This window comes from Staurois parvus, unplaced genomic scaffold (genome assembly GCF_062004578.1).
Source record: "Staurois parvus isolate SC_StPar_1 unplaced genomic scaffold, SC_StPar_1.0 ptg001208l, whole genome shotgun sequence".
Taxonomy (NCBI): Eukaryota; Metazoa; Chordata; class Amphibia; order Anura; family Ranidae; genus Staurois; species Staurois parvus.
Window position 1 is genome coordinate 350,323 of NW_028319004.1, and position 23,371 is coordinate 373,693.

General features: G+C 43.6%; 1 protein-coding gene across 1 annotated transcript in view; it reads right to left on the minus strand.

The window, feature by feature from the left end:
• The window catches only part of LOC149438164 (uncharacterized), a 101,634-nt gene that overhangs the window by 12,128 nt on the left and 66,135 nt on the right, over window positions 1-23,371 (minus strand). Inside the window, exon 3 of the mRNA XM_089660180.1 lies at window positions 15,628-16,785. Coding sequence (XP_089516306.1) covers window positions 15,628-16,785 — 1,158 coding nt within the window. The remainder of the gene's footprint in view (window positions 1-15,627; window positions 16,786-23,371) is intronic.

Consider the following 23,371-nt stretch of genomic DNA (forward strand, 5'->3'; position numbering starts at 1 on the left):
TGCGATAATCTGGAGGGAATTGTGCCCATAGGGCCAAGAAATATTGCCAATAGGGTTCCCTTCACATCCCTGTTCAATGTTCTGTTGTATGCTGCACAGGTACAGTTCACTGTGGCTTTCTTTCTGACTCTGATTTGTGGGGCCTGTATACCAAGGGTTAACGCAGGTGGGAAGAGGATTCATCAGGTGCAAACACTTTCTCTGACCCAATGAATGACAGTGGTGGGTGTGGCCTACCTTATATATAGAGATGCAGTAGTGGCTGTTTTTTCCTTGTACAGGCACATTATTTCTGCAAGTCCTTGTCTGTGGTGGTTTGGGGGGGAGGAAGAGATATTGTGGTGAATTGCCCCAGGTCACACTCACGCTGTGTTTTGATGTGGGCTGTAAATGTTTTGCATGTTCTTCCTTCTAAGGTGTGTTTGTGTGTTATTGTACAATGATTGTGTTTATTATCTTTGCATTGTAATCCTAACACATGTCCATTGCTCTGCTCTTCCAAGTTTGCTTTATTTAGAATGAAATGCAGTTTTCAGACAAACATGGTGAGAAATGTATGTGTGGGGGATTTGGGGAGGTGGGAGGTATTTTTATTTTGGCACGTATGTATTTTTATATAGATATTTCGATCTGCAGCTTGTATTGTGGATAAGCCCAAGTGATTCCTATTAACTGTTTGTTTCCTGCTGTAACCTGTGAAAGCACAGTTCATTAGAAGTATAGTCTTTTAGATTGTAAGCTCTTATGAGCAGGACCGTTCTATTTTAGCAACATCAATCCTGCTTTTTTTTTTTTTTTACCGAGATATTGAATGTACTTATTTGTTGTTGCTGTCCAAATAAATGTGGAATGTGTATTTGATCAATAAACATTTGGACTATGTATTTTTTGGGGGATTATTTCATGTTGTAGTTGAATGTAGCACAGTGGCTAAATGGTTAGCTCTTCCACCTGGCAGTACTAGGGTCGTTGGTTCAAATCCCAACCATAGCACCTCCTGCCTGGAGTTTGCATGTTCTCCCTGTGCCTTTTTCCTCCAGGTACTTGGTTTTCCTCCCACACTTTAAAGACATGCTGGTAGGTTAATTGGATCCTGTCAAAATTGGCCCTAGTATATGTATGAATGTAAGTTAGGGACCTTAGATAGTACGCCCCTTGAGGGTTAGGGACTGATGTGAATTTACCACATATATATGTAAAGTGCTGTGTAGATTGACAGCGCTATATAAGTATCTGAAATAAATAAATGTACTCACACCCTTAACACTTATTTTTCCTAGCTATATAATATGCCCAAATCTTCCTTGTTAGAGTGCACATATGCAAGTATGTCCAAACTAACCAACCAAAAGCCCCCTATTGCACCACAAGACCATGTTATGTACCAATGAATAGGTCGTGTTCAATGTGCAGCTAGCTATTCTTTTTCTACAATCCTCTTAACAGTAATAAATTGGGCCCCCAATTTATATTGACTTTGGGCCTTTACCGGCAAATATATATTTGCCAATGTCATATACACAGTATAGCTGCAAGCATACATTCACCAATGTCATATACACAGTATAGCTGCAAACATACATTCACCAATGTCATATACACAGTATAGCTGCAAGCATACATTCACCAATGTCATATACACAGTATAGCTGCAAACATACATTCACCAATGTCATATACACAGTATAGCTGCAAGCATACATTCACCAATGTCATACACAGTAGAGATACAAACATACATTCACCAATGTCATATACACAGTATAGCTGCAAGCATACATTCACCAAAGTCATATACACAGTATAGCTGCAAGCATACATTCACCAATGTCATATAAACAGTAGAGCTGCAAACATACATTCACCAATGTCATATACACAGTATAGCTGCAGGCATACATTCACCAATGTCATATACACAGTATAGCTGCAAGCATACATTCACCAATGTCATATACACAGTAGAGCTGCAAGCATACATTCACCAATGCCAAATCCACAATAGAACTGCAAACATATATTTGCAAATATCATATACACAGTGGAGCCGCATGTAAAATTGCTATGGTGCACAAATAAACGCCAAGATGGTTGTTGGAGGAGGCGCTAGAGAAGCTGTCATACCGGAAATACGTCATGACATTGGCGGCAGGACGTTTGCACACACCCGGAAGTGGTAATGGGGAGTGTGAGTGGATGGGAGTGTAGTTAGGAGAGTTTAGTGGTCATTTACAAGTCTATTTTTTAGTTTTGTGAATTGTTCTTTTGTGGAATTCCAGGCCACATCTGGACATGGCGAGATCGCTGTTCTCCACCGAGGAGCTGATCCTCATTTGCTGGGGAAACATTACTAATAATTGTTGTATTTTCAGTTGAAAACATGTCCAATTCCTAGATCCATTGAGGTGCATAGCAGAGGTTCAAGGTTCTTCCTAACTATACAGGTGGCACAGACACAAGCATACACCCAGGGCCACTGCTAGATATCACGGGGCCCCGTACAGTATACCTGACAGCCCCCACCGCCAGAGCAAATATCCAAATTATATTTATGGTAAAAATACACTAAAAACATTATTAATGGACATAATCCCAACCATATTCCTGTGAAATCTAAATGATAAAACTGTACTGAGTTAATAAATAAAGCTGTGTGTGTAATGGAGGTGTTGGGGCTCATTCACATGGGTGCTGTGGCCTGTAGAGTGGGAATCAGTGGTTGGTTTTTGTGGCTATCGCCGTTTGCAGGCAACCTATGTTACACTATGGAAATGCTGCAGGTCATAATTTGACAAGCACATGGTGAAGGTGTACAGCCCTGAACACAGACAGTGAGCATTCAGGGCCACTTCCCCATGCCTTCACACCTGTCAGATGACAACCTGTGTTCATACAGCTGCTGTGTCCCCATAGTGTAACAGGTGGCTCCAGCCACATAAACAACCCCCTCATTCATGCTGTACAGGACAGAGGACCTGTGTGAATGGGGCATTTTTTACTTTTTTTTCCTCAGCTCATTAATTTCAATGGGCTGCCTAATGTGTGGGAACATGCAAAATTACTGCAGGCATGTTATTGTAAAAGTGTGTTACACCTAACCGCACAGTAGTGTGGTGCCATGCGTTTTGGTGGCTGCGAATGGGGCTGTTTTTAATAGAGGTGTGTAGGTGCAATTGCATTTTCATCATGTTACCTGCGCACATCTACAGAGGGCATTGCATTTCTTTGCTGTGCTGGAAAATGTGTGTTCTTGCATGCATTTCTGCACCACCAATGGTGTGAACAAGTCCTAAGGGCCAGTTCACACTATAGAAACAGTCTAAATGTGTTCCTGATGCGTTTTTGCATGCCCTTTTGGCATGTTTAATGTGTTCCAATACATTTTGGATGCGTTTTGGACACGTTGCATTGCATTTTTGTATCCCTTCCAGTTAGTTTTTTCTACTTTCTTTTTATTCAATTTAATTAGGGACATGTGCGTTTTAGTACATTCAAGGGCATTTCAACGTGTTCCAGTACAGTTCTGTGCAGAAACAATGCAGCGTGGTCAACTTTGTTTACAGCACCTGCAATGCACTGAAAATGCAAGCGCTGATGTGAACTGACATTGACAACCATATAACCTTCTTTGTGATGCCGAAAAAGCAACTGAAACACATGTAGTGTGAACTGGCCCTAAAGATTATTAGAGGTCAGGGAACGGGACTGACCAGGAATTGTGAATTCAATCAGACTAGTGGTGAGATACAATCAGCAATCCTATAATAATGTGAGATATGAGCTGCAGCTGATATAAAATGAGACACATTCACTTGATCAGTAAATAAATAGTTAAAAAGAGTGGGGCGTGATCCCTAGATTTGCATATGGGACAGGTGATGATGGGGTGGGGGAGGGGGTCAAGTTATATAAGGAGAAAGGTTTAAAAGAAGATAAAAAAGTTACAATGAAATATACACAGCATGAAACTTGCACATTTCCAACTTGTCAGAAGAACGGGATGCAGGTAAGAGTCACTCCCTTTCTACTTTTTTGTCATTAGGCAAAACCTTAATTGATTGATCAATATTCCTGGCACTGACACAACCCAGACAATTTATCTCCATTTTTTTTAACATTCATAAATGTCAAGGAGCTTACAATCTAAGGGCAAAAACTCAGCCATGTACTAGGCCCAATTAACCTAACAGCATGTCTTTGGAGTGTTTTGCAGAAACACATCCATACAGGGAAAGCATGCAAACTGGAATGCAGCCATGACTGGGATTAGAATCCATGACCCAAATGCTGTAAATTCTGAGTTCTAACCACTAAGCCACTGTAGGAAACAGAGTTTGAACTGCAATGTAGAATAGTTACATTGTTTAAAAATGATAAAGCGAGCGCTGGTCAAATGATATAGACTACTAAAATGGTATTACACAAGATAAATATAAATCTAGGTATAGATATGAAGGTAGCAGCTAGCACTCAGGGTATTGGCAACAGTCCCAGAATAGAAATATGTTACAGTAATAGTGCAGCGCTATAAATGCATGTTATCAATCATAAACGCATTTAAAATCAGAAAAGTGCAATAATTTATTTATTTCAGGTACTTACTGTACATAGCGCTGTCAATTTATGCAGTGCTTTACACATACATTGTACATTCACATCAGTCCCTAAACCTCAAGGGGTGTACAATCTAAGGTCCCTAACTCCCATATACTAGGGCCAATTTGGACAAGAATCAATTCACCTACCAGCATGTCTTTGGAGTGTGGGAGGAAACTGGAGTACTCGAAGGAAACCCACGCAAGCACAGGGAGAACATGCAAACTCCATGCAGGAGGTGCCATGGTTAGGAATTGAACCCATGACCCATTTACTGCAAGGCAGATGTGCTAACCACTAAGCCACTGTGCTGCCCATTAATGATGATGTAAAATGGTAAATGGTGCTAAAAAAAAGTTCATCTAATCATTCCTGAATAATGGAATGTCCTTGGTGTGAGAATACCAACTCAGAGAGTGCCTATGAATGGCACGTGTGGTCTCTCCGTGACGGACAGTAGTGCATGAACTTGTGAAAGGTAAACCACCCTTGTGACAGTGTACTACACTATTAAGCACCTTTCTGGCTCCTGTGGCTGAGCTAATTCCTCCCCAGGACCATTTTGTCACCCACCCTGATGGATGGATGGATGGCTGGAGCTGGATGACTAACCCATAGCTGCCAGCATTCTAAGTATTCTCATATGCAAACAGAAAAACGCCGCTACAAAGCCTGCGCTTGTGCACCATCTAGTGAACATATCCGGTATTGCACCTAAAAATGTGCCAGACGCGATTCCACATTTACTAACAGCAAAGTAGACGTTCGTCAATGAGATTGCTAGACGCCACTCAGAAGACTGACAGGTCTTGATTGATTTAATTGAGTCTGCCTGAATGTTCAGCGTCTGCTGGTAGACTCAATTTTTAGTAAATCACGGCCATACACTTTACCAACCGATCAGTGACTGCTGCCCCTCTCTGCCAATCCCTTCACTGGCTTCCACTAACCCAACATATAAAATTCAAAATACTAACCACAACTTACAAAGCCATCCACAATCCTGCCCCTAGCTACATCACCATCCTCATCCACAGATACTGCCCAAATCGCCAGCTCTGCTCCCCCCATGATATCCTCCTCTCTATCTCCCTTATCACCTCCTCCCATGCTCGCCTCCAGGACTTCTCCAGAGCCTCTCCCATCCTCTGGAACTCCCTACCACAGCATGTCCAGTCAGCCCCCACCCTGTCTGCCTTTAGACGATGTTTGAAAACCCACTTATTCAAGGAAGCCTACACCACCCCCACCTAAGAACTGTACTTGAATCACCTCCACCGGATCATCCCCCGCAGCTATCACCTTTTGTATCCCCTCCCCCTTCCTTCAGATTGTAAGCTCCTCGAGCCGGGCCCTCCTATTCCTTCTGTACTGAAATGTATTGTAATTGTACCGCCCCCCTTATATTGTACAGTGCTGCACAAACTGTTGGTGCCATAAATCCTGTATAATAATAATAAACACATAGAAGACCCTGTAACAGCCCTATAGTGGAGGAAGACTACACCCAAAAAGAAGACCACCAATTATTAGTGACATCCAAATCTCAATTCAGTATTAGAGATGGATTACTGATAAGAACATCCAAAAATGGTGTCCAACAATGGGGGGTCCCCACTATATGTAGAGGACTCATGTTACAACATCTCATTACACAGAGCATTGAGGTCGGCTTGTAAGTTGGAGACATCCTGTAAGGACGTTATTCCCCGGCACAGCTTGGTGTCATCTGCAAAGACTGGAATGGGGTTTATAATCTCACACCCCATATTGTTTATATATATATTAATAAGTAAGGGGCCTAACACTGAACCTTGGGGTACCCCACTAATAACACTGAACCTTGGGGTACCCCACTAATAACACTGAACCCTGGGGTACCCCACTAATAACACTGAACCTTGGGGTACCCCACTAATAACACTGAACCTTGGGGTACACCACCAATAACACTGAACCCTGGGGTGCCCCACTAACACTGAACCCTGGGTACCCTACTAATAACACTGATCCTTGGGTTACCCCACTAATAACACAGAACCTTGGGGTACCCCACTGACATGAACCCTGGGGTACCCACTAATACCACTGAACCTTGGGGTACACCACTGACACCCCCAGACCATTCAGAGTATGAATCATTAACCACTACTCTCTGAATACGATCTTTTAGTCAGTTTTCTATCCATTTACATTCAGATTTTTCCAGCCCATATACTTTACCTTACACATTGGCCGTGTGTGGGGAACTGTGTCCAAGTATACCACGTCCACCGCCACCCCTCTGTCCAAGTATACCACGTCCACCGCCACCCCTCTGTCTAAGTATACCACGTCCACCGCCACCCCTCTGTCCAAGTATACCATGTCCACCGCTACCCCTCTGTCTAAGTATACCACGACCACTGCCATCCCTCTGTCCAAGTATACCACATCCACCGCCACCCCTCTGTCCAAGTATACGACGTCCACCACCAACCCTCTGTCCAAGTATACCACGTCCACCGCCACCCCTTTGTCCAAGTATACCACATCAACCGCCACACCTCTGTCCAAGTATACCACGTCCAAAACCACCCCTCTGTCCAAGTACACCACGTCTACCGCCACCCCTCTGTCCAAGTACACCACGTCAACCGCCACTTCTCTGCCCGAGTATACCATGTCCACAGCCACCTCTCTGTCCAAGTATACCACGTCCACAGCCACCTCTCTGTCCGAGTATACCACATCCAGCGCCACCCCTTTGTCCAAGTATACCACATCCACAGCCAGCCCTCTGTCCAAGTATACCACATCCAGCGCCACCCCTTTGTCCAAGTATACCACGTCCACAGCCAGCCCTCTGTCCAAGTATACCACGTCCACAGTCAACCCTCTGTCCAAGTATACCACGTCCACCGCAAGCCCTCTGTCCAAGTATACCATGTCCACCGCCACCCCTCTGTCCAAGTATACCACATCCAGCGCCACCCCTCTGTCCAAGTATACCACGTCCACCGCCACCCCTCTGTCCAAGTATACCACATCCACCGCCACCCCTCTGTCCAAGTATACCACGTCCACCGCCACCCCTCTGTCCAAGTATACCACATCCAGCGCCACCCCTCTGTCCAAGTATACCACGTCCAGTGCCACCCCTCTGTCCAAGTATACCACATCCACCGCCACCCCTCTGTCCAAGTATACCACATCCACCATCACCCCTCTGTCCAAGTATACCACGTCCACCGCCATTCCTTTTTCCAAGTATACCACATCCACCCCCACCCCTCTGTCCAAGTATACCAAGTCTACAGCCACCCCTCTGTCCAAGTATACCACGTCCATCGCCACCCCTCTGTCCAAGCATACCACGTCCACCGCCACCCCTCTGGCCAAGGTTTTGCTCACCGCCTCATAAAAAGAAAGCAGATTTGTGTGACAACTTCTGTCTTTCATGAATCCACTACAATCCACTACAATTTGGTAATGGATAAATGGGAGGAAGAGTGAATCTATGACAAATGGCCAGAGATGGCGCTGTACAGGCGATACATTGATGATATTATCATAATATTGAATGGCATCTATGAACATCTGAATAATTTTATTGAACAGATCAATAATAATGTGTATGGTTTAACCGCATGCCACCCAGCCACTGTAGAAACACGGTGGCAGGGCGACACAACTGGGCAAAACCACATTTTACAACATGTGTTTTTAAAACAGGTAGGGGGCACGCGCGAGGCCGCAGATGTCAGTCGCCAGGTTACAGCCAGTCGTTACCGGCTATGTCCCAGCGATCGGCAGCAATTGCTGACAGAGAGCACAGCTGCAGTAGCTGTGCTTTCTGTCAGTTCCCTGACAGCTCCAGGACACGCTGATCAGGACAGAAGAGTTTCTCTCTCCCGATCAGCGGTGTTCCCTGCAGTACACACCCCGCCCCCTAGTAAAACACTCCCCTCACACAGTTAACCATTTCCCTGAATAATAAACTTAACCCCTTCCTCCCCAGTGCCATTAGTACAGTGTCAGTGTTTTTTTTTTGCACTGATCACTGTATTGGTGTCACTGGGGATGTCAGTGACCCCAAGTCAGTACCCCCAATGTCAGAATGTCCGCCACAGTCCCGCCATAAGTCGCTGATTGCCGCCATTATTAATATAAAAAAAAACTAAAAATCCCAGTATCTTTCCGCCATTTGTAAACGCTATAACGTTCACGTAAACCAATTAATTTACACGTATTGGGTTTTTTTAGCAAAGACGTCGCAGAATACATTTTGGCAGAAATTTATGACTAAATTTGATTTTTACATTTTTTTTTACTGGACATGTTTTATAGCAAAAAGTCCAAAATATTGTTTTTTTTTCCTTAAAATTGTCAGCCTTTTTTTTTATAGCGCAAAAAATAAAAACCGCACAGGCAATCAAATACCACCAAAAGAAAGCTCAATTTGTGGGGAAAAAAAGGATGTAAATTTCATTTATGTACCGCATTGCATGACCGCGCAATTGTCCGTTAAACTAGCACAGCGCTGTATAGCAAAAAAATGGCGTAAATTGCAGTATCTATCCCATAGTTTGTAGACACTATAACTATCACACAAAGCAATCAATATACACTTATTGGGATTTTTTTTACCAAAAACATGGAGAATACATTTTGGCCTAAATTTATAACCAACTTTGAGTTTACTATATATTTTTTATAGCTGAAAGTAAAAAATATTGTTTTTCTTCAAAATTTTGGGCCTTTTTTTGTTTATAGCGTGAAAAATAAAAAGCGCACAGGTGATCAAATACCACCGAAAGAAAGCTCTATTTGTGTGAAAAAAAGGACGTAAATTTCATTTGGGTGCAGCATTGCATGACCGCGCAATTATCAGTTGAATAAGTGCAGCGCCGAGTAGCAAAAAGAGGCGTGGTCAGGAAGGGGGGTAAATCCTCTGGAGGGCGAGGGGTTAAGATTTACGGTAACTAGCGATCTGAATCAGATTCATTTCCTTGACCTCATATTATATAAAAGCGATGGTGAAATTTTGACTAAAACTTTTTTCAAGGAAGTTGATAAAAATAGCTATATTCCTGCAATTAGTGGACACCATCCTAGATGGCTTCACAATACACCTAGGAGCCAATTTATGAGAATGAAAAGAAGTTGTAGTGAAAACAGACTATATCAATCAAACAGATATTATTATTGACAGATTTGTGGAGAAGGGATATGAGAGGCCTTTTCTTCTTAAAGAAAGAAATTTAATTAATGAAAAAAATAGAGAGTCCCTTTTGAATAATAAGTTATCTAAGGAATTTGAGAACAATATCAGCTTTATTACCAATTTTAATATGCAATATCGTAAGGTTGAAAGAGGTTTTAAAAAATATTGGCCTATTTTGTGACAAGATGATACCTTAAAGAAAATTATTCCTAAAAAAACAATATTTGTCTATAGGAAAAATAGGTCATTAAGGACAAGAAGAGCCCAGAATGTTATAGATCCCCCTAAAAGAGTAGAGTTATTTCCAAATTTAAAAGGTTTCTTTTATTGCAACAAATGTATATGTTGCAGAACAGTACGCAGAGTCAAAGAAAAATCTTTAATTCGTTTTGTTCTAATAAAGAATATAAAATCAATTCCCTGATTCCTTGCAATTCAACCCATGTAGTTTATATCCTAGAATGTCCGTGCCACCTTCCATACGTGGGGCGGACAGGGAGATGTCTTAAAACTAGAATAGCTGAACATATTGCCAATATAAAAAAGGGTTTCGAAAAACACAGTGTTTTGAAGCATTTTAAGATGAAACATAATTGTGATCCGAGTTTATTAACCTTTTATGGTATTGATTTGGCTAAATCACATTGGAGGGGCACAGATTTAATTAATAATATTTCCAAGAAGGAAACTTATTGGATTTATGAATTGAATGCTCTTAAACCCAATGGAATGAACGTTGATATTGATCTTAATTGTTTTCTCACTAATTTTTGACGTTTGTTTTTATTTTGATTTTTTTATGCCATTTTTTGCGATATTTTATATTACGGTCCCCTAGTCCCCTTTTTTTTCTCTTTTCATAAGATATTTTTTCATGAGTTGTTCCCTTTATTTTAGTATTTTAGTTTATTTATTGTATTAGAGTTCCCCTTAATTATTATCTATCCTTGTTGATTAGTATTACAATCCTTTTCATTTTTGATCAGAATTCTCTTTTAGTATCTATTTGACAATGCCACGTTAAATGTTTTTTTTTTTTTTAATGTTTCTTTATCATGTTTATGTTTTGTATAGATATTTTTATATACATTCTTACGTTAGATATATTAGGTTTTTGTTTAGATAGGTGTGCAGAGACATCAACGTGCATTACAAGATACATGTGTTTATGTTGAATGACACATGTATCTATTTTGTTACTGTCTCCCAAGATGTTTATGTTCCCAATGATCTTTTATCTGCTTATATTGAAGTCATGTTTGTTATTTACCACATTGTTACATTTTACCCATCTATTGTATCCATTTGTTTACATGACAGCTTGTTGTTTTGGGATAGGATTGCTTGCTTTGTCGCTCCCATTAGTCACCAGCTGTCAGTCTGGTGCAGTGAATATTTAATGAACAGCTGACGTCTCACATCCATCCGCTCCGTGAGGACGTCGATGACGAAATGCGTAGGGCGGTGCCTTTGGATGTGACGTTCAGAACACTCCTGGTCTGTTTGCACGTTGCATGTGCATGTTTAGCTGGGTCTGAGTCGCTTGTATTCATCACACACACTGTTTATACTGGTGTCAGTCTGGACACCTTGCTTGGAAGTGCATTTCTTCATTAAAGTTTGATGCCTTTTAAAACATACTGCACCATGATTGGTCACTTTTTTCTTTCGAGTGACGGTCTGATCATCTCTCAGTTTGGATACTAAATCACCTTTGAAGTGGATTTTCAGCTTTGCAGCACATCATCTGTTGGAGTTCATCCCTCATTTTGTCAGGGTTGCTGTCAACATAATATTTATTTCTCCCAGAGTAACAAGTACTATATGCTGGTTTTTCAACAATCAGCATATTACTCTGGGGAGTTCTATTTAACCATTTTTGGTGGTGGATTCATGTGGTGAATTATTATTTTGGACATTATTTATTATTTGAACTTTTGGAATTTTTTGTTTTTGCTGGATTTTATTTTGATTTAATATATTGTTTCTTATTGTTTTGTTAAATTTTTTGTATGTATTTAAGCGCAACCTATATTTTTTTGAAGTTCATGAATCCATGCTGTCTGTGGCTTACAATATTTGTTTCCAGCAAGAACTCCTCTCTGTGGTCTTTTATTAAACTCTCCAGTATCTTCCCAACTATAGAAGTTACACTAACAGGTCTATAATTACTTGGGAAAGATTTTGTCCCCTTTATAAATATTGGCCCCACATTGGCCTTACACCAATCCAGTGGTACTATGCCAGTCATTAACCTCTTCCATACCGGGCAATTTTACACCTTCCTGCCCAGGCCAGTTTTCAGGTTTCAGCGCTCTCACACTTTGAATGACAATTGCGCGGTCATACAACACTGTACCCAAACTAAAATGTTATCATTTTCTTCACACAACTAGAGCTTTCTTTTGGTGGTATTTAATCACCGCTGGGGTTTTTATTTTTTGCTAAATTAACAAAAAAAGACCAAAAATTTTGAAAAAAAAACACATTTTTCTTTGTTTCTGTTATAAAAGTTTACAAATAAATAATTGTTCTTCATAAATTTAGGCCGAGATCTATTCTGCTACATGTCTTTGGTGAAAATAACCCAAATTAGGATGTATTATTTAGTTTGTAGGAAAGTTATAGAGTTCACAAACTATGGTATAGATCTGAATATTGATCAATCCTGAAGTACTGACAGCCAATCTAATTTCTTGAGGTCCAAGAATGTCAGAACAGTACAGATATCCCCCAAATGTCAGAACAGTACAGATATCCCCCAAATGTCAGGATGGTACAGATATCCCCCAAATGTCAGAACAGTACAGATATCCCCCAAATGCCAGGATGGTACAGATATCCCCCAAATGTCAGAACAGTACAGATATCCCCCAAATGACCCCTTTTTGCAGAGTAGACAGTCCGACGTACTTCATAAGAGGCATGGCAAGTTTTTTGAAGTTGTATTTTTATGTCATAATTTTTCGGAAAATGAAAAAATTAAACAAATTATTTTCACTATTTTTTTTTTTACATACTGTCACCAGTGCAGTACAGCGTCATCATATAACTGGCATGGCGGTGAACAGGGACACTGACTGGTGATAGTATGAAAAAAAAATATATACATATATATATTTTTTTTAAATTTTTTATTACTTTTTTTTTTTTTTTTTTAAGATTTTTTTTCATATTTCACTATGACCAAAGTAGTACAATGTTACCATAGTAACACTGTACTACTTTGGGGAAGTGATCAGTATTTTTTTTTTTTTACACAATTTGCTTATAGCAAAGAATTACTTTGCTATAAGCAAGCATTTACCTGAATGAAATCGATTCATTCAGCTTTTTTTTTTTTTTTTTTTGTGCTTAGCTGTGATTTGGTCACAGCTAATCACATGACATGTGCATGTGATTATCTGTGACCATTCACAGCTAGGCACTAGTATACAATGGATGGCATCATGAATGAAGCCATCCATTGTATACAACTGTCATGTGACCTGCTGTGATTGGTCACAGCAGGTCACATGGTACCAGCAACGGGAGCCGGTACTCGGATCTGTCATCGGCCGTGTCCGAGGCGCACGGCCGGTGACAGATCGCACTGCTGCGCCGCTCTGCATTACCGCAAACGGCGCATGTGCGGGAGCACGCCAAATGGCGTGCACCCGGAATGAAGAGGCACATCTGAAGCCGCCAAACGGCCATTGGCCGGGAGGCTAATGGTTAAAGAGTCCCTAACAATGAGAAACAATGGCTGTGAGATAACAGAGCTGAATTCTTTAAGGCCCCGTGGGTGTCTGCCATCCGGTCCAGGGGCTTTATTCACCTTTATTCTGTCTAAATATTTCTGGATCATATCAATTGTGAGCCAATGTGGATCATCTGGGGGGTGTCAGTACCACCCCCCATTATGGACAAGAGCCCCCCCATGCTCCTTTGTATACACAGAGCTGAAGAAGGGATTTCATACATTGTCCTTCTCTTTGTCCCCAGTCACCCCCTCTAGATGGTTCTGTAAAGGGCCTACATGCTGGGACCGGACCTTTCTACTATTCATATATTGGAGGAATGTTTTGGGGTCGTCCTGATATCTTTCTGTTGTTCGTTTTCAGTTGTTGCTCTTTTATTTCCTTTTTGCATATTCTGTTCTATTCTTTGTAATGTGTAAACGATGATCGCGTTCCTTCATTGTTATATTTAATAAAAGCTCTTTTCTTATTATCTATCGCTTTTGTAACTTTGGCCGTAAGCCACATAGGTTGGATTTGTAGCCTTTTATACTTGTTCCCATGGGAATATATTTTGCAGTGTGGTCACATACAGTCTTTTTGAAGAACTCCCATTTCTGTGTTGTGTTCATTGTGATGGCAATATTCCCTCCCAGTCTAAGTCCTGGAGAGCAGCTCTCAGCCTTGGAATATTAGCTCTCTTAAAGTTGAGCATTTTTATTTTTCCTGTATATGCTTGCTGTTTACAGGTAACAATAAATGAAATCATGTTATGGTCACTGCTACCCAATGTTCTTTTATATGGACATTCATAATAAGCTCTGCATGGTTGGAGATGACCAGGTCCAGCAGAACATCATTCCTAGTAGGGGCCTCTATGAATTGGACCATAAAATTGTCCTGTAGTAGGTTTAAAAACTTTTGCCCTTTAACTGTTACTGCAGTACCATTACTCCAGTCACTTTCCGGGTAGTTACCATCCCCCATTATTATCACTGTCCCAGCCCTTGCAGCCCTTTCCATCTGTGGGAGGAGCTGAGTCTCCACCTCCTCATTAACACTGGGAGGCCTATAACAAACTCCAATGATGACCTTTGTAGTACCGCCCCCCCATGTGCAGTTCCACCCATAATACTTCAGCCTCATCACACTCTCCATCAACTAGGTCCTCTTTCACACTCGCTCTGAGATCACTTCTCACATAGAGACAGACACCACCACCTTTCCTATTTCCCCCGTCTCTCCGAAAGAGAACCTAGCCAGGAATATGAATGGCCCAGTCATGTGAGGAATGAAGCCAAGATTCAGCAATACCAATTCAATCCTAGTTCTCTTCATGCACCAAACCTTCCAACTCACCTATTGTGCTGGGCACACTTCTGGCATTGGGGAACAAACACTTTCATTCACTGACACCTTGTTCATTCACTGACACCTTGTTCATTTACTGACACCTTGTCCATTCACTGACACCTTGTTCACACGGATTTTGTGAATTTTTTATTTTCATACAAATGGTACCAATTCCACTGGTTGTAACATGGGAACTTTCTTATCATTTGCCATAGCCCTCCCCCCATCTTTCCCCATTCCACCCCCCAATAAGTACTGACCCCCGTGTGATCTGTCCACCCTGTTATAATTGAATTCTCCCTCCCCCCTCCATCCTAGATTATATACTCCTCCAGACTTCCCATAAACCCCTCCCCCAGCATAGCAGACCCCCTTCCATTTAGGTGCAAACCATCTCTAGTATATAGGCTGCACCCCAATGAGAAGTCAGCCCAGTGCTCTAGGTCAGGATTCCATTTTTATTCTTCTCCTGCTATCAATGGCCAACCCAGTCCCACACTTCATCCATGTCTTTGGTGACCTCTGATCTCCTTATGAACGGTTTCTTCCAAGATGAAGATCAGTCATGGAGTATATCTGAGGTGTATATCAGGGTGTGCTTCTTCCCCACATGAGAGCTGGGATGTCCAGAAACATCCATTTCCCGCACTCAAGGCACTAATACACCTCCAGGGTTGTGTGGGGCCCCTGATGTACAGGAGGACAGGACTTCAGTGAGGAACATTTCCATCACTCAGGACAGGAATACGGCTACTCCCCCGTGTGAGATCTCTGATGTCTGTGAAGATGGGACTTATCTGAAAAACCTTTCCCGCACTCAGAACAGGAATACGGCTTCTCCCCTGTGTGAGATCTCTGATGAATGGAAAGATGGGACCTCACTGAAAAACATTTCCCACACTCAGTACAGGAATACGGCTTCTCCCCCGTGTGAGATCGTTGATGTATGTAAAGAATGGACTTCACTGAAAAACATTTCCCACACTCATGACAGGAAAATGGCTTCTCCCCTGTGTGAGATCTCTGATGTGTGGAAAGATGGGCCTTCTGTGAAAAACATTTCCCGCACACAGGACAGGAATGTGGCTTCTCACCTGTGTGAGATCGCTGATGTGTGGAAAGATTGGATTTCTGTGAAAAACATCTCCCGCACTCATGACAGGAATACGGCTTCTCCCCCGCGTGGGATCGCTGATGTGTGTAAAGATCGGACTTCTGTGAAAAACATTTCCCGCACTCAGGACAAGAATACAGCTTCTCCCCTGTGTGTGATCTCTGATGTTTGTGCAGAATGAACTTCTGTGAAAAACATTTCCCACACTCAGGACAGAAATATGGCTTTTCACCCGTGTGAGATCTCTGATGTTTGTAAAGACTGGACTTCTGTGAAAAACATTTCCCACACTCAGGACAGGAATACGGCTTCTCCCCCGTATGAGATCTCTGATGTTTGTGAAGATCGGACTTAACTGAAAAACATTTCCCACACTCAGGACAGGAATACGGCTTCTCCCCTGTGTGAGATCTCTGATGTGTGTAAAGATGGTACTTTTGTGAAAAACATTTCCCGCACTCAGGACAGGAATACGGCTTCTCCCCCGCGTGAGATCTTTTATGCCTATTAAGACGGGATTTATAACGGAAGCTCTTCCCGCACTCAGTACAGGAGAAGCTCTTCCCTGTAGGAAGGCCGGCCCGGTCCCGCACAGTCTGAAGTTCCTCAGGATACGAGGAATCCGATGGTCCATCTATACTGGGTGGTGCCGGATGGACATTGGAGGGAGCCGGGTTTTCTCCTGGACTATACTGTGTGATGTCCTCATCTTCTACTTTCCAGTCTGGAGACAAAGTGAGACAATCCTCAGAGGTTTTCCTCATCTCCCGACCATGGACTAAAATACAAAGACAAAGAGGATTACTAGACAAGAGCTGATTGGTTTCCCCAAACTAGGACTCCGCCCACATCAGGCAGTTTTGTTCTCTGAGGAGCTTACAATTCCACCCTCAAGGGAACTAGGAAATGGCTCCTCTGATCTCCTACCAGGTCATTTCTTTATTCATGGACCTTAGTCAGAGAGTGAGGAAACAACCAGAACTGTCTTTTATAGGAGGGACAGTGATGAGGGGATTATAAGACGAGGGTCCCCACCCCCTCTATCACTCATCACCATCTTTCCAACGCAAGAAGTACTGCACTTCCTTATTTAGTCCATGATTTAGTCATGAAGAACAGCAGGGCTGAGCCCCACCAGAGGTCAGAGAGTGAAGATGGGGGGAGAACAACCAAGATGAAGACTGGACTGATCCCGAAGACCACCATCATTGGGGTATTGACTCCTCCCTCATTATCACTTTCTGTTTAAGGGTCCAAAGTTGGAGGATGTTATCATATTATTATCACCATGTAAAAGTCTGTGCTCCAATCACATCATCCGATATAAAATGTCCAGCTGGGAGGAAATGGGTGTAACAAAAGAGAATCCATATTATGTGTATATATAGCAGTGGGGGGAGGGGGAGAGCAGAAGTCAGGAGTATGTAATGTACAACATAGAGTATATAGTGCAGGGGTCAGGAGTATGTAATGTACAACATAGAGTATATAGTGCAGGGGTCAGAAGAATTTAATATACAACACAAAGTATATAGTGCAGGGGTCAGGAGTATTTAATGTACAACAGAGTATATAGTGCAGGGGTCAGAAGTATTGAATGTACAACATAGTATATATTGCAGGGGTCAGGAGTATGTACTGTACAACATAGAGTATATAGTGCAGGGGTCAGGAGTATGTAACGTAAAATATAAAGTGCAAGGGTCAGGAGGATGTAACGTACAACAGAGTATATAGTGCAGGGGTCAGGAGTATTTAATGTACAACAAAGTATATAGTGCAGGGGTCAGGAGTACATAATGTACAACAGAGTATATAGTGCAGGGGTCAGAAGTATGTAATGTACAACATAGAGTATATAGTGCAGGGGTCAGGGGGATGTAATGTACAACATAGAGTATATAGTGCAGGGGTCAGGAGTATGTAATGTACAACATAGAGAATATAGTGCAGGGGTCAGGAGGATGTAATGTACAACATAGAGTATATAGTGCAGGGGTCAGGAGGATGTAATGTACAAGTTATATAGTATAAGGGTCAGGACTCACAGTATTAGTATTCTGTAATCAGTGGAAGCTTAAATGTTTACTGTAGACAACATGTAGAGGTGATCTGGGATTAAACCATCATGAAACACATTAGATTGGAGGTGAGCAAATCCTTGGGCGGAGGGGTGGCGGTGGACGTGGTATACTTGGGCAGAGGGGTGGCGGTGGACGTGGTATACTTGGGCAGAGGGGTGGCGGTGGATGTGGTATACTTGGGCAGAGGGGTGGCGGTGGATGTGGTATACTTGGGCAGAGGGGTGGTGGAGGATGAGGCCCGCCTCACCACCAGCCCCCACACAACTCCTACGACCTCCCTCCTCCTCTATCCTATGCTCCCTCACCAACATCTTTAATCTTTCCCTCTCTACTGGTGCATTCCCCTCCCCTCTGAAACATGCACACATCACTCCCATACTCAAAAAGCCCTCCCTGGACAACCTTAGACCCATCTCCCTGCTGCCATTTACATCCAAACTCCTCGAGCGCCTAGTCTACAATCGCCTAAGCTCTCACCTCAATGATAACAACCTCCTCGATCCCCTACAGTCTGGCTTCTGTCCCCTACACTCCACCGAAACTGCCTTACTCAAACTCTCCAACGACCTGCTAACCGCCAAAGCTAATGGCCACTATTCAGTGCTCCTACTCCTTGACCTCTCCACAGCTTTTGACACAGTTGACCACCCCCTCCTCCTTAATAAACTACACTCCCTTGGCATCAGAGACTCCGCTCTCTCCTGGCTCTCATCCTACCTATCACAGCGCTCCTTCAGCGTTACCTATAATGCTACCACCTCCCCCTCACTCCCCCTCTCTGTTGGGGTCTCAAGGCTCTGTCCTTGGGCCCCTTCTCTTCTCCATCTACACCTCCTCCCTTGGCCAACTCATACACTCCCATGGATTCAACTACCACCTCTACACCCACGACACGCAAATCTCTCTCTTTACCTGTCGCCTCACCCCTTCAGTCTCCGCCCCACTTCAATCAATCCTGAATACGGCAGCCAGACTCATTCACCTTTCCAACCGCTCCGTATCCGCCACCCCCCTCTCCCAATCCCTCCACTGGCTTCCGATTGCGCAACGGATCAAATTCAAAATCCTAACATTGACGTACAAAGCTGTCCACCATACTGCCCCGAACTACATCACTGACCTAATATCCAAGTACCACCCAAAACAAACTCTCCGCTTCTCACAAGACCTCCTTCTCTCTAGTTCCCTGGTCTCCTCCTCCCATGCCCACCTCCAGGACTTCTCCAGGGCATCACCCATCCTCTGTAACTCCCTGCCCCAACCCATAAGCCTATCACCTACTCTCCTCTAGGCGCACCCTGAAAACCTACCTCTTCAGGGAAGCCTACCCTGCCCTCACCTAATTGCTGATCTCCTCCTCTCTTCCTACCACTCCAATACCCATAGCCACTTCCTCCTGTACCACTATCCCCTTCCTCCTAGATTGTAAGCTCCAAGGAGCAGAGCCCTCGAACCCCTCGTGTATCTCATTGTATTGTCGCATGTATTGTCTCCCATTGTAATGTACAGCGCTGAGCGAACTGTTGGCGCTATATAAATACTGTATAATAATAATAATAATAATAATACATGGACAGAGGGGTGGACGTGGTATACTTGGACAGAGGGATGGCTGTGGAATACTTGGGACAGAGGGGTGATGGTGGATGTGGTATACTTGGACAGAGGGGTGGCGGTAGACGTGGTATACATGGACAGAGGGGTGGTGGTGGACGTGGTATACATGGACAGAGGGGTGGCGGTAGACGTGGTATACATGGACAGAGGGGTGGTGGTGGACGTGGTATACTTGGACAGAGGGGTGGCGGTGGACGTGGTATACTTGGACACAGTTCCCCACACACGGCTAATGTGTAAGGTAAAGTCTACAGGCTGGAAAATCCGAATGTAAATGGATAGAAAACTGGCTAAAAGATTGTATTCAGAGAGTAGTGGTTAATGATTCATACTCTGAAGGGTCTGGGGTTGTCAGTGGGGTACCCCAAGGTTCAGTGTCATCAGTGGTATACCCCAAGGTTCAGTGGTATTAGTGGGGTACCCCAAGGTTCAGTGTCATCAGTGGTGTACCCCAAGGTTCAGCATCATTGGTGTACCCCAAGGTTCAGTGTTATTAGTGGGGTACCCCAAGGTTAAGTGTCATCAGTGGTGTACCCCACGGTTCAGTGTGATTAGTGGGGTACCCCAAGGTTCAGTGATATTAATGGGGTACTCCAAGGTTCAGTGTCATCAGTGGTGTACCCCAAGGTTCCGTGTGATTAGCCGGTACCCGCCCGGCCTATGGCCAGATGGTGGCTGGGCGAGCACCTCGTTCCTCTGGGTGGAAGCCATATGGCATCCTTCCAGACATGCGCAGTTTGCATGCCCGCAGAGCCGCGCTGTAAGCCATGTACCGGGGTGGGCTCCCCAGGATACAGTGAAGTCACGAACGAGGAAAGCAACCCCAACACCAGCTTTTGCCACAACAGAATTTTACTTAGATGTGGCAAATAAACACAACCACAAATGCTGGGAACATACAATATATTTACATACACCCAGCCCAGAGGCTGAGACCCTTGTGCTGCACAGCACGGCGCCTCCTGATGGATGAAGGTAGAAAGTGTAGTAATTTACCTACTGGGGGCACAACTAAGCTGCCACACCTTACCTGTTATTACCCTACAGAGCAGGAATCAGTGTATGGGGGTACGGTATGGGCTAGCCTGCGGTGCAGCACAACAGCTTACAATCTTACACAAATCTACAGTATTCCCCCTCCCATAACTGGTCCTGTAGCACGTCCCTGAGTATTCCTTCTGAGCAAAACACCAGTCTGGCTTGAGTTTGTAGGATTTTATCAGCTCTCCAATCTAAAATGTCACTTTAAGTTGTGGAGTCCTTCCAATGATCAATAACAACACTTGTAGCCTGACACAAACAGAGACCCTAACTTACTATAGGCCTGTCTCAGTCCTATAGGCGCCAACACTGAAATGAGATGCGTGCACAATCTTACCGACCCGGGTCTGCTTTGCATCCGCTGGTGACTCTGAACAGAACAAACGTCTCTTCAACAGGCATGCAATGTCATCAGCAGTACATGTTGCTTTGCTCCTCTGTCCTCATCAGCTTCCTGGCAGCAAATCTTTCTTTCTTTGAACAGGGTTAGCGTCTTCAACACCATCAGCTTCACTCAAGTGAATTTCTGATTACAGAGGGCCATCATCACAGCTGGATGGCAATGGATTCTCAAAGTCACTCAGCCATCTTCTCTCTCTCAAGCATGGCTGCTCTCCTCTCCTTCCCCTGCTCACTCTCCAAGTCCAAAACCCCACCCCTTCATGAACATAGAAGTCTCTATGCAGTCTGAGGCTGCTACAATAAACAGTGACATCTTGTGGCTCAACTGCAGAATGTCAGTCAGAACATTTTTAATTCACCTCAATCAGTGTTCAAACAATGAAAGCAGTTTCCCCATCTCACAGCACAGCGGCATGATCTGTCACTGGCCGTGCACCTCGGACACAGCCGGTGACAGATCTGTGTAAGTACCATGTAAGTACCATCCGTTGTAAGTACCATGTGACCTGCTGTGACCAATCACTGCAGGTCACATGACAGTTGTATACAATGGATGGCTTCATTTTCTTCCCAAAAGAAGAACAAACATTTTGAAATTAAAACACGTTTTTCTTTGTTTCTGTTATAAAAGTTTTCAAATAAATAATTGTTCTTCATAAATTTAGGCCGAGATGTATTCTGCTCCATGTCTTTGGTGAAAATAACCCAAATTAGGATTTATGATTTAGTTTGTAGGAAAGTTATAGAGTTCACAAACTATGGGATAGATCTGAAAATTGATCAATCCTGAAGTACTGACAGCCAGTCTATTTTATTAAGGACCAAGAATGTCAGAACGGTACAGATATCCCCCAAATGTCAGGACAGTACAGAAATCCCCCAAATGTTAGGATGGTACAGATATCCCCCAAATGTCAGAACAGTACAGATATCCCCCAAATGTCAGGACAGTACAGAAATCCCCCAAATGTTAGGATGGTACCGATATCCCCCAAATGTCAGGACGGTACCGATATCCCCCAAATGTCAGGACGGTACCGATATCCCCCAAATGTCAGAACAGTACAGAAATCCCCCAAATGTTAGGATGGTACAGATATCCCCCAAATGTCAGAACAGTACAGATATCCCCCAAATGTCAGGACAGTACAGAAATCCCCCAAATGTTAGGATGGTACCGATATCCCCCAAACGTCAGGACAGTACAGATATCCCCCAAATGTCAGGACGGTACCGATATCCCCCAAATGTCAGAACAGTACAGATATCTCCCAAATTTTAGTTTGGGAACAATGTTGTATGTCAAAGTGTGAGAGCGCTGAAACCTAAAAATTGGCCTGGGCAGGAAGGGGGTAAAAGTGCCCAGTATGGAAGGGGTTAGTGGGGTACCCCAAGGTTCAGTGTTATTAGTGGGGAACCCCAATGTTCAGTATTATTGAGGTACCCCAAGGTTCAGTGTGATTAGCGTTGTACCCAAAGGTTCAGTTAGCGGGGTACCCCAGGGTTCAGTGTAATTAGTGGGGTTCACCAACGTTCAATGTCATTAGTGGGGTAACCTAAGGCTCAGTGTGATTAGTGGGGTACCCCAAGGCTCAGTGTGATTAGTGGGGTACCCCAAGCTTCAGTGTTATTAGTGGAGTAACGCAAGCTTCAGTGTTATTAGTGGGGTACCCCAAGGTTCAGTGTTATTAGTGGGGTACCCCAAGGTTCAGTGTTATTAGTGGGGTACCCCAAGGTTCAGTGTTATTAGTGGGGTACCCCAAGGTTCAGTGTTAGTGGGGTACCCCAGGGTTCAGTGTTATTAGTGGTGTACCCCAAGGTTCAGTGTTATTAGTGGTGTACCCCAAGGCTCAGTGTTATTAGTGGGGTACCCCAGGGTTCAGTGTTATTAGTGGGGTACCCCAAGGTTCAGTGTTATTAGTGGGGTACCCCAAGGTTCAGTGTGATTAGCTGGTTCCCGCTCGGCCTATGGCCAGATGGTGGCCGAGCGAGCACCTCATCCCTCCGCGTGGAAGCCATATGGCATCCTTCCAGACATGCGCAGTTTGCATGACCGCAGAGCCATGCAGCGGCAGGATCTGTCACCGGCCATGTACCTCGGACACGGCCAATGACAGATCTGTGTAACGGCCCCGTTGTAGGTACCATGTGACCTGCTGTGACCAATCACTGCAGGTCACATGACAGTTGTATACAATGGATGGCTTCATTTTCTTCCCAAAAGAAGAACAAACATTTT